Source organism: Anser anser (assembly GCF_964211835.1).
Source record: "Anser anser genome assembly, chromosome: Z".
In the NCBI taxonomy this organism is placed as follows: Eukaryota; Metazoa; Chordata; class Aves; order Anseriformes; family Anatidae; genus Anser; species Anser anser.
The window spans coordinates 66,791,351-66,803,979 of record NC_139723.1 but is presented as its reverse complement, the minus strand read 5'-3'; the positions used below and the strand labels follow the sequence as shown (position 1 = coordinate 66,803,979).

The window sequence follows — 12,629 nt, the reverse complement described above, 5'->3', positions numbered from 1 at the left end:
CGTCAGCGTTCACAGTTCTAGAGGTTGCTCTGTGCTATATTCGACCTTTAATTGAAGAGACTTGATTGCTTCTGCTCTGCTGCTGCTCTGTGGGCAATAAGCGTTGTTTGCTGTATTGTCCTAGATGGTAATCTGAGCATCACTGTGCTAGAGGCAGACTTCTGTGTTATCGCTGTCCAGAAGGAGATTTTTCATTGTTGTTGTTAGGTTTGGTGCGTGCTTTTTTTTTTTAAGGTATTTCTTATTTACACCAAGACTTTGCTGCTTTTCCTTTGGCTGCAAAGGTAATGCTGCAAACTGGGGCTGATTATGTATGTATTAGATGGGTTGGGGTGCAGATGGTTGTCCGCATTTGCAGAGGTGTGACCTGAGACTGTGGGCAGAGCTGTTGAGAGCATGGTCGTGTGGTTTGTGTGGGATTGGATGAAAGTTATAAGCTATGGGAATTTGGTGGTGGAACTTCAGGGGACCCTTGAGGTTGTACTTACAGGGGAGCAGGCTTGGTTTGGTTCTTTGGCTCCAACTCCAGGCAGCAGGAGCTGCTGTAGCCAGTGTTGGTCTTAAAACAGGGCTGATAAGGCCGCTGGGCTGGGGAAGGCTTTTTGCTGCGTGACTTGCTGTGTGAACAGCCTTTCCCTTCCCTTAGGTAAGAGTGGTCTGGGTGGACACATCCCATCCCAGCCTGTCCACAGCCATTCGTCACCCCTCTCGGACCGCAGCGTCGAGCGGTGGCATTTGAGCAGCAGAGATGTGTGACTCTCAGGCTTGAGCTCCTGAAGGAAGTCCTGGAGGAAGGCTGCCTTTAAATAAGACTGTTGCGTTTGCAGCCTCAGGAGGAATAAATCAGCGGCCTGCGCCGCCTGGCAGCGGCACAGTGCACGCGGCGTTGGAGGCGCGCCAGCAGTCGCGGACACTGGGGCTGTCAGCGGGGCGGGTGCGTGGGGCTGTGCGCCGCAGCCTCTGCTCCCCCTTGCATGCAAAAGCCCCGGAATATCAAATCCTGGCTGATGTCTTCATTGACACGAGTCACCGAGTCCGGGCAGGTGTGTGGCTGGTCATCTCTTAGTGCTTGGGTGCGATGGTAAAGCCAAATTTGTCCTAGCAGCACTCCCCAAACATAAGTTACTCTATACCCTGTGCATTCATTACGTACCTAAATCATTTTAGGCACTGCCCATGTTAATTAATCCTTTTTTTTTGCACTCCTCATTACTTTTGCACCCACATATTTAAGGTGTTATTATGGGAAGGCATTTTCCATTTGAAATCGGTGTTTCTCTGGTTTGTAAGTGGGCTACTAACGCTACCTCTGGGCTGAGTGTCGGCACGTGAAGTTTTACTTCAAAATAATTTCAAAGCGTGCTGTTGATCTGTTTTTAGAGTGGTCCAAAGTTCATACAGAACTTTGTACTTTGTAGGATGCTACTTTGCCGTCTTAGAGGAATACCACTTCTTAAAGGCAAAATCTGAATGAGGTAAACATAGTTTAGACTTTTGGTTGTCTTGGGAAAAAAAAATGCAACCACTGATCTAAGTTGTGAAAAAAATAGCTAACGGGCATAGCTGGAAACTACTTTCCATAAGCATTTCACAGAATCATAGGGGTTGGAAGGGACCTCAAAAGATCATCGGGTCCAACCCCCCTGCCAAAGCAGGTTCCTTAGAGCAGGCTGCCCAGGTAGGCGTCCAGACGGGCCTTGGATATCTCCAGAGGAGACTCCACAACCTCCCTGGGCAGCCTGTCCCAGTGCTCCGTCACCCTCACCGTAAAGAAGTTCTCTCGTATGTTGATGCAGAACTTCCTGTGCTCCATCTTGTGGCCATTGCCCCTTGTCCTGTCCCCACAAACCCCAGAAAAGAGGTTGGACAAATCCCTCTGTCTCTCACACCTCAGGTATTTATAAACATTGTTATGATTTCAGTCTTCTTTTCTCCAGGCTGAACAGACCCAGGTCTCTCAGCCTTTCTTCATAGGGAAGACGCTCCAGGCCCCGTATCATCTTTGTGGCCCTCCACTGGACTCCTTCCAGGAGATCCCTGTCTTTTTTGTACCGGGGAGCCCAGAACTGGACACAGTACTCCAGGTGAGGCCTGCCCAGGGCAGAGTAGAGGGGGAGGATCACTTCCCTTGACCTGCTGGCCACGCTCCTCTTAATGCACGCCAGGATCCCGCTGGCCCTCTTGGCCACCAGGGCACACTGCTGGCTCATGGTCAACCTGTCGTCCACCAGGACCCCCAGGTCCTTCTCCTCAGAGCTCCTCTCCAGCAGGTCGCTCCCCAGCCTGTACTGATACATGCGGTTGTTCCTTCCCAGGTGCAGGACACTACACTTGCTCTTATTAAACCTCATTTGGTTTCTTCCTGCCCGTTTCTTACTGTTCTTTTGTAGGCATGATGAAGTAGAAGTGTTTTTCACTGTACGTGGTGATTATGTATGCCAGGTAGTATAGTAGTCTAAATAAGTCCTAGCTGGCAGGCCTGCAGGTTCATTTAAATGGCTGTTAGAGATAGAGGGCATGATTCTGGTTACCAGAATTTGCCAGTGTAGGTCTGGCTTGTTGAAAGACCCCCAAGCTCTCTGAACAAGGTCTTGCTTTCCTTTACTCTGTAAGCAGCCTCAGCTCTTGGTCTGTTCTTCTCTGAGCTTGGAACAGCTCCTGGGTTTTACTGAGTAGGTGTATGTAGACGGTACTTGTAAACTGCTTGAAAATAGGGTTCATGGTACAACATTAAGGAATGCTTCCAGTTTCCAAATAGAGTTAGTAGCGTGTTTGCTAATTTTAAGGTACTGTATGAATACTGGATGAGGTGTATATGGTATTATCAAAAAGTGTGTGACAGCGAGCTACTCAAAATCACTTTTTCAAGATTTGGGAAATTTTCCTGTTCTGATATTTTGCTATTTTCTGTAAAGGACAAATAGTACTACTGGTGATGTATGTTTGCACTTCAATCTAAGTTTTCTACTGTGAGTGTGAAATTAGTGTTGTCTTTTTTTTTAATTGATAGAATTCTTGATAGTGACGATATATTTTTAATATAGGCAATGCAGATTTCATTTTTTTCTTAGAAATTTTGTTAAGAACTATTAGTGTACATTCATAAGAACAGCCTATATTTAAATCTGTCAATGTGCTTGTTTTGATTTCATGTTATTAGCATTTATGAATTGTCAGCCAAAAAGTTTTTTGAGTTTTATTCAAAATATTTTTTCAAATAAAGTTGGCTTTATAATGCTTTGTTGTATTGTTGACTGAATCACAAATGGATCCAGGTTCTCTTGCATAAGAGGCTTTTTTCTTTACTTTTTTTTTCTGTCTACACCAGCATTTTAGAATTATGAACTCAAAATTACTGAGAGAAATATCCAACAGTTCTAAGATTTTAGATTGAATTATTATTTACAGTTACTTTAAAACATATGTTGTACTCTTCTTTTATTTCCTTAAGCCACAATGTCTTGAAATCTCAGCATAAAGTTCCTATTATTTTTCAGTATTTTACATAGCTTGTTGTTCTTGGTAGTTTTTGCTTGTCTTGTTATCTTTAAAACACATCTTTGGAGTTGGATATGTTGTAGAAGAGATTTTGTAACCTACAGCGACAGTAGAAAACAATTTTGTGAGACCTCATTGATGTTGCTTATTTAGTGCCGTAGATTTGCTGCTTATCCTGTTAGAATAGTGGAACTTGCTGTTTCAAAATTTGCTTTTGACTTGAGAAACTGAAAGGCAACCTGCTGCTGTGTCTGTGCGTCCCATTTCTCCTCTCTATTTTCTTACTTTTTGAAGTTTCCTTTGTTTTGTTCTAAAGTATTTATTTTCCATGACAAACCTCAGAAAGACATCTGGAGAGTTTGTACGTATGGTCTTACTACTGCGTAGTAGTAATGTGAATTTTCATTTATCAGACAGTTCCACAATCCCAGACTGTTTTTAGTTAATAGATAGGACGCTGTCAAACAGATTTTGGCAAATATTACTTTGTAAAATTCAGCAACTTCTTAATGTTTTCATCCTGATGGCACTTTGGCACCGTCCCCTTCCAAAAGTACGGCAGCTGAAAGCATTATTTTTTTGGCTGCTAAATCGTCTTTGTGGTGAGCTTTCAACAGAAGCAAAATTCCTTTGTGAAAGAGCTTCTTTTAATACATTGTCTTAATGCTCTCATCGGCTTTCTAAATGCATTTTTTTCTGAAATGCGAAGCCTCTGCATATTGAAAATATCAGTAGAGCTTGAATTACAGGTCACGTGCTGTTTTGAAAACATTAAAACATCTCGAAGTGCAGCAGCTGAAGGGAAAAGCTGAAACGTGTGCTCTATAAATAGCTTCTGTAGTGAGCACACCCTCTTCTGCCTGCAACTCTTTTGTTGTCTCTAGATAATAATGAATGAGCTATCTATTTTAAAGGTGAAACACGGGGGTTCTTGCTTGGCACCTTTTTTTCCCCCCGTGGAATGGATAAATATTTCCAGCGAAGGTTTTTAAATTTGATTAAGAGAGGAATTTTCTCTTTGTAGAGGAATGCCTATTGGAGCGAGGGGTTGCAGCTTTTAGCAGAAGAGACTGTCTGCTGCTTTGGATCTGTCAGTGAAATGTCAGTACCTTCCAGTCCCAGCACAGGCGATTCCCTCTGCCTTCCTCAAGGAGCACCTTACATCTCTCTTCTTGGCAGCCTGGAAATTGCTGCTGACAAAAGCTTTTTAGCAGAGCACCATGAGTCAATTTTCTACCTGCTACAAACTTTTGATACTTTGTCTGGAGATTGTTAGATGGTTATGTTAAAAAAAAGATTAAGGCTATGTCTGCAGGAGGGGAACAGCCCTCCCTGTTCAATTACAGCAGCCCTACCAGGGCTTTAGAGGTGAAATTTCCTGAACTGTATTTTCTGGCACGTTGAAACCCTTTTAAAGGTCATATTTATTAACAACAATTTCCTTTTTCGGAGTATTTAAAGAAAAGAAAAATCGTGCTTCCTAATTGCCAGGCATAGTACATCGTTGCAACACAGTTCATGCAGGGCTGCTGCATTTTCGGCTGCAAGGGCAGTTTGATCTTTCTGGTTAAATCCTGGTAACATAAGAAGGGAAGGTTAGGTAACTCAGCTGTGTCAGTGCCATCATTGTTTAGACCAGGATCTCTGTTTATAAATGTTGCTGCTTGTAAAGTGAATTCTCAAAATACCTGTGTGGAGCGAGAGCAGGGAGCAGTGTGTGTCTGCTCATGAGTAGGGACTTGGAGGCAGTTCTGCTGTTGACTCTATGTCTGGACATCCCAGTGGAATTTTAACCTTTTCAGTGTTTTAATTACAGGGTGAAAAATTAAAAGTGGTAATATTACTGGAGTAGCTGGTTGGGCATGTCTTCTGTTTGTTTTCATAGAAAAAGAACCGACAAAAATTTTTCCATAGGAGTTAATAGTTCAGCTGCTTATTGAAGAGTAGGAAGGAGGGGGATTGAGCCTCTTCTGCGTCCAAGTGTTAGTCTTTTTCTCAGCTCATAGATGAGAAATAGTTTTATGTATGTGTCATAGGAAACTGATATTCAAAAGAAAATTCACCCATTCAATTTCTTTGAGACCACTAATCTATCTTTCATATACTGGGAATTAATCTGAAATATAAACAGAGCTGGCTAAGTTTTAAGTCTTTTATTTTATTTTTTTTTCCCGAGAGGGTGCACTTACAGGAGCAAGTCACCACTACTTAAAAACAAAAGGGAAGAGGGCAACTCCACTCCCCTTCTCTGTGCAAGTGTTGAGGGGAGCCAGGAGCAACACAACAAAATGCTCAGGCTTGTTCAGCCTCCCTTCCCTTCCCCTCTGTATTTACAGTATACCGCCTCTTCAGTTTCAACTCTAACCACTTAAACCAGTAAACATCCTCGCACAAAGTCTAGGTTAGTGTGTGCAGATGACCTCCTTCAGGGTAGGGTATGAGTGCTGCAGCCAAATGTAATCCAAACAGTGATGCTGACTGCAGAACCTGCTCTGAAATATACAGCATAAACAAATGGAAAAAATGATTTTCCTCTTCATTTCCTGTAACTTGAAGAGGTTTTTTTTTCAAAACAGTTGGAGATTTGGACTAGAGCAATGTATATGTTTCTTTTTTCCACATAATTTTTATGTCATACTGCTTCCTACAACTCTCTTGTTTCACAATCCTAAATCAATTTTGGACTTCGAGTGGTGTGGTTTTATATTAATTCAATTATGAATAGTTAATGTATAACACCTCACTTACAGTGCTTGTTCCAGATTTTATATGCACTCTGTTCAAGTTTAATACTGATCCAGCGTATGAGATGTGGTTGTATTTCTGTGCATCCATGCCTCTGCGTTAATGCTTGAGACAGGATCAACGTCATGCTTATCTAAAATCCGGAAGAAACACCCCAATTCTGTTGTTCAGTGAGACAGTATTAAGAGCAAGGCATAAGTCTTCATCTTGGAAAAATAACGGTGGATTTGTGTCTGATCTCTAGAGGACAGTGTTTGAGACGTTTGTTCAGATGTGTTGTTTGTCAAGCAGCGGCATCTTTATTGTCACAGACCATGACTTAGTATATAAGAAAGCCTTGTTCTTTTGCGTTGTGCTTTATCATGCTGACTGGAAAACAGACTAATAATGCAGACTCCTGTTGTGGTGCTTGTGCATCTCATTCAGTGCTGTAACTCTGGTTTCCTGTGTATTGGTAACTGCAGCAATTTCCATCTACGAGGAGCTGTGCAGCCTTCCTGCATCGTTTGTATGTAAGTGAGCTTTAGCATCACCTTAGTGGTGGGAGAGTTGAAAGCAAAGAGGTTAAGTGACTTGTGTAAATGAAACGGTGGCAGAGCGGAGATTAGGACTAGGGTTCGTGCCACTAGAGTGCACTACTTCCCTCTTGCTTATTGAGAGAATGGTTAAATTTGCTGGTAGGTGCAATCTCCCTGGTGTAGGGTTTGGAAAATTGCTGCCAACTTGCTGAGCTACTGGGAGTTTCACAGCTATCAGTTACCGAATAGATGTTTTTCTCACTGTCAAGCTTTTATGAACGTTGTGATAGAGCGGCAAAGAGGGCTTGTAAACTGGGTTTTTACCTCCCTTAGATTTTGTTGGAAATGAAAAGGGTATGTACAAATGAAAGAGTTCATCATATTTATAATTAAAGTCAGGTACTTTAAGATGCATAATTTCTAAGAAATAGATAATGACTGTGCTGACTTTTATAATGAAAGGTAACTGATAATGAGATTATAGTATTTTTCTCAATAACTTAAGCTCTTTCTCTTTTCCCGCCCAGGTTTCCACTTGAGTGGCACAGTGACAGAGCCTGCAATGCAATCGGAGCCAGAAACTGTTTGCAATGTAGCTATCAGCTTTGATCGTTGCAAGATTACCTCAGTGACCTGCAGCTGTGGAAACAAGGACATCTTTTACTGTGCCCACGTTGTGGCACTCTCTTTATACCGGATCCGCAAGCCAGATCAGGTCAAACTGCATCTTCCCATTTCAGAGACACTCTTTCAAATGAACAGAGACCAACTACAAAAATTTGTACAGTATTTGATCACAGTGCACCATACAGAAGTTTTGCCAACTGCTCAAAAATTAGCAGATGAAATTCTTTCTCAGAATTCAGAAATCAATCAAGTCCATGGTAAGTTTTGATGCTTGTTCTTCCTTTTGTCTCATTTCCTCCTTGGTTTTGAACATTTCTGTGCCATTCAGGAATATGACCTGCTGATGTTCGTTCCAGCCTGAGTTCTTCTGCAATTCTATAATGTTTACAAAAGAGAATTGTTGTTGAAGCTTCACTTCAAGATGTTTAGAAAGTAAAACTTTTTGGAAAAAGAGAAGAATTCATAAGCAATGAGCTTGATGTCTCCAGTGCTGTTAATAACATGGCCTGATCTACTTCACGCTTGTATTTTTCTGCTATGAAAAATGTCAGTGCTCTTCCTTGTATAGCCACATTGCTCAAAGAACCAACTTACTGACTGCATCTTTTGGTACTCTGTTCTTCTTAAACTAATCTTACTAGGTTTTTGTTGTGTAATTTTTGTTTTAATGGCAAGGTATGCAAGCAAGTAGGTGTTACTGGTCTGTTTCGAACATTAAATATACTTTTATTATCCTTTAGGAATCTGTTTTTATATGAAGTTAGGAGAAATACAAATCTTGTATTTCAGTGCACTTTTCTGGTTACTGTTGCAGCAGCCCACAGAATCAGCAAAGGTCTGTCTTTTCTGCTCTTCCTGTCACACACATTTTTAATGGCTTTCAGTTTCTTGTGCTGAACATCTTACCTTTTTTAAAGGGTGTTGGGTGTGACTTGGGGCTTCTGAGGTGATCCTTGTATGGACCCCAGTAAAGTACAAGCGAGTGATTGTGGGTTTGAGTTGACCCAGCTAGTTTACAGTCCTGTGTTCCTGTAAGGTCACCTGATAAAAAGCTCCAACGTGACCAGTGCTGTAAGCCTAAGTGCAATTTGGAGGGGAAGAATAAGTTATCTAAATACATCTTTTTTTTTAGTTTGTTCATTGACAGGAACAGTTCTTGTGTGTTGGATATTTAAGAGGGAACAGTGCTGTTGCAAAGAATTTGCAATACAAACACAGCCAAGCTGCCTTAACGTTAGAGAAGAAAACCCACACATTTGCTATATGCACTGTAGGTAGAACAAAAGAAGTGAAGTCTTTCTGACAACAGGGTTCACCTACAGTCTAGCCCTTTTCCTTAGGGTCCAGCGACCCTCACAAGCCCAAGCAGGCAGTGCTGCAAGAAGATGAGTTTCAGGAGCAGTGTTCTTTTTTGGATATGGGGTACTTGGATGTGGCCAGAGGCCAGACTATGCTTCTAGCTCTTGTGGAACAGAATGAGAATCTGGCTGGCAGAGCTGCCTGGTGCCACTGGAAAGAAAGGGAAGCTAAAGCAAATGCAGGGCATTAGCAATAGAGGAGGATTCTCCGATGTTGTAAGCTGAAGGCATGTATAGCATGAGAGCTGGTAATAGCCTGAACATAAGGATTTAAAGGAAAGGAAGGAAGAATTATGGTGTGTATGTGAGTGATGTGGGGAAGACTAAAACAGTCAAGGGTGATTAGAAAAAGGGGAAGGGAGGGGTGGGAAAGGAAGGGCAGATGACGGCTATATATGGCTATATTAGCTATGCAATGACTAATGTAAGATGAGAAACAACAGAAAGGATGTTGCAGGGAGTGCTTAAGCTTGATCAACTTTGTCTGTAATTATTCTAATCACAGGCATGCTGATCTTTGTCACCTATTTCCTTATTGTCAGAATATCTCTTTACTCATTAGTATTTATTTTTAGAGAAATATTTAATGTTTGTCACAGTCCAACTAGCAAAAAGAATTACAAAAAAAAAAATCACTGTAAGTTTGAGTAGGGTACTTTAAAAATGCCCACTGAACTAAAATGTTTGTCTTGTATGTGTTGCTGTCTTCCTAGCAAATGAGACTGCAGTTCGTCTTTATTGACTATTGGGGTTTCTTAACAAAATACTAGAACTGAAGTAGAAAATGCAGATAGCATAAGAAAGTAAACTGCCATTACCAAAGAAAGCTGGGTTACAAAAGAGGATCTATAGCCTCCTGCTCTTCCTCCCAAACTCCCATTAAACGGTAGTCTGATTTGTTGTTGGGTTTTGGTTGGTTGGTTGTTTTTTGTTTACTATGTTAAAAAATACAGGATTCTTTTAAGGAAAAAGTAACTTCCAGTGATTATATAGCAAGTGAGGATTCTTCTTGGATACATAACTATAATTCTGTTATTTTGATCTTTAAATCCTAAAAACAAAAAAAAAAGGTATCAAAAGAAATGGGCTAGTTTTAATAACATAGGTCGATGAATGTAAGATCACCATTCACTGTCAGATCTCCTGTGCTGCAGATGTTCAATTTGTAATACAAAACTGTCTTGTAGACCTCGCTTGCTTTGAACAGTTTAAACTCACTAAAATATTGTTTGAAGCAGAATTACATTGAACACTGCTTGGGGGCACAGGTAAGTCAGAGGAAAAAATTACAAAAACTTGCTTTATGAAATTAAGAAGAGACTTGACACACAGAGAAATACCAGAAACAGCTTTAAAGAGAATAACGTCCTGATTCTGTAGTTGTGTGATGAGGTATTCTTCAGTGTTACCTAGAGGAATTCTTATTTCAGGGTTCCTTTATCCATTTTTTTTCTCTCATGGTGGCCTCACTAGTTCTGTTTTTCGTATTTCCAGTAATAGGCAAAAGAAATCAGCTCTGTTGAATACCATTTATTGTTTTATAAGAAAGATCCAAGGCTTTGAAGAGTTCTGTCCGCAGCATTGTTTTTGACTTGCTTATGAACTGGCTGGGGAGATGGAATAAACTGTGCAGTACTTTCCTTGCACAAAAGGTGAATTGGGTATTTGTTCGTTTGCTCAAAATTTTGTCTTGTGCAGCATTTAATGACTGCTTTCAGCCACTTTCTGGGGTTAACTAGTGAAGTGAATTACATTGATAATACGGGTTGTGAAATGAGAAAACCCTCTGAGATCTGGTACAAGTGATTGAGATAGATATCCTTTCTTGCTTCCTGACTGAGCCTCACCCCAGGAAGAAATCAGGGAATGCTCCTGGAAGCATGGGAGTATGTGGTCTACTCACTAAATTCAGGAAAGCTGAATGAGTTATTGGGAATCATATTCTCTGTTCGCTATGCTAATTTTCACTTACTAGTAGTTACGCTACAAGAGGGTTTTGCATCTTTTTAGGGCACAAAAGCACCTCTTACAATTGAGAAGATCTATTGTATCTGATTTTCACTTGTGATCCTGCTACAGCTGTACAGGTTCCTGATCCCAAACCTGGAGATGCGCAGAGTCTTAGTCATCTGTATCGAGGACAACTGTAGGTGTTTATACCAATACCCGAAAGTCTGTGCTTCGTAACGGCTAGCTGCACATTACATCCATCCGGGGGTGCTGACTCAGCAAGTTGGGTGTAGATTTCCATCCTACTTAGCTGAGGCTTTTCCTTTTTCTTGTTTTTTTGTACTTCATAGCAGAGGAGGCTGGCAGGTGTGTAAGGCTATACAAATAGTCAGGAGGATGGATTATCAACCAGGCTAGTTAACTTGTAGCAGGCTTTTTCTAGGTATGAAACTTTCACTTAAAGTTTGATCTTGCAACCAATTTATATGTTCCTGAGATTATTGAGTGGAAATAGGAAAGTAACTAAGTAACTGCAGGATTTTTGGGGGGGAATCAGTTTTCATATTAATATCACATTAGAAATGATTTGTCATTATGTGCGTAGTGGAAAAAAGTCTTTCACTGGTATAAGGACAGCCTAACAAAACAATTTCATTTTTTCATTTAAGTTATATTGTACCTTTCGTGTTTAGTCTCTCTTCTTAAAGGATCTATATGTATTTCTCCAGACTTTCTCTCGTTCTCTAATTAGATACAAAGCACAAGTCACTTGTTTATGTAAAGCTACATGCAGATGAACTCAAATTTAATGTCGAGGAACTGGGAGCAGCAGTCCCTGGGTACGTACTTCTGTATTTGTCCAGGGAGATCTATGTATACACCCTCTGCAAAGATTAATCTGTAACATTTACTAGGAGATGCAGTGGAGGCATTCGGGAAGGAAGCATCTATCAAAAAAAGATTTGATTTAAAAAGAAAAAAAAATCACATTGCCTGAAAATTTCAGAATATCTAGTGCTGTTCCTGTATTGTAAGTGTCAACAGGCAATCTAAATGTTGTGTATTTAATTGATGCTTGTTTTTAGTGGAGAATAGTAGGGTAGGGCTGAATAATAGAATACAGTGTATTGCCAATCCACTAGAGTTCTTTAAAGTGAAAAGGGAACTGATTAACATTTAAAGAAGATAAATTATATTTTTAAAAGAGGGAATCTTTCATATGGTCCTGCTTAAACTAGCAAAATTGAGAACCTAAATGTAAGGGAGGAATGTAGGAAATAGCTGGCAGTTTTATTTTCAAGAAGGAATAATGTGAAGTGCCCCAGTGCTTAGCATTAGAGTTGCCTGTGATCCAGATTTGGGAAGGAAGTAACAAGACTAGTGAAAACTAAACAAATCTCAGAAACTCAAGCGGATGTGAATAGGCAGTACAAGGTAAAATGAATTGAAGGATTGATAGCCACAAAAAAATGTGAAAACATACTTTATGGAATTTGTATGTGTAGGAAAGGTTTTTGCACATCCATTAAGCATTAAAACAGAACATGTTGTTTAGAAAATAAATCATGAGCTTTTGTTTCAAGATGTGGAACGTAAAAATAAGGGGACGCAGTGAAAACACTGTATGCCAGTCTAGACTGGTAAGGAAGTTTTTATCTGTCATGTGCACATAGGCTTTGAAAGTTACTGCTGTATAATGTTTGCGAGACCAGGATCTTAGCAGGAGAGGTTAGATATTGTCAGCAGATAAGTTAATAGATTTTGCTGTGCAGATGGAAGGGGAAATAATTGTTTGGAAGTTATATTTGTTGGGGAGAGGGAGCGTTGTTAAATTTCCTCACCAGCTTACCGTAGCATGTCCTGTTTTTACCTTTTTTGTTATTAGCACTGGCTGCTTCACAGCAGTTCCTGTTCTCCTTTGATGCTGTGCGCT

At 40.5% G+C, this 12,629-nt stretch overlaps 1 protein-coding gene across 1 annotated transcript in view; it reads left to right on the top strand.

The window, feature by feature from the left end:
- The window catches only part of ZSWIM6 (zinc finger SWIM-type containing 6), a 114,956-nt gene that overhangs the window by 55,124 nt on the left and 47,203 nt on the right, over window positions 1–12,629 (top strand). Inside the window, 1 exon segment of the mRNA XM_083816156.1 lies at window positions 7,289–7,645. Within this exon segment, the coding sequence (XP_083672282.1) occupies window positions 7,289–7,645 (357 nt within the window).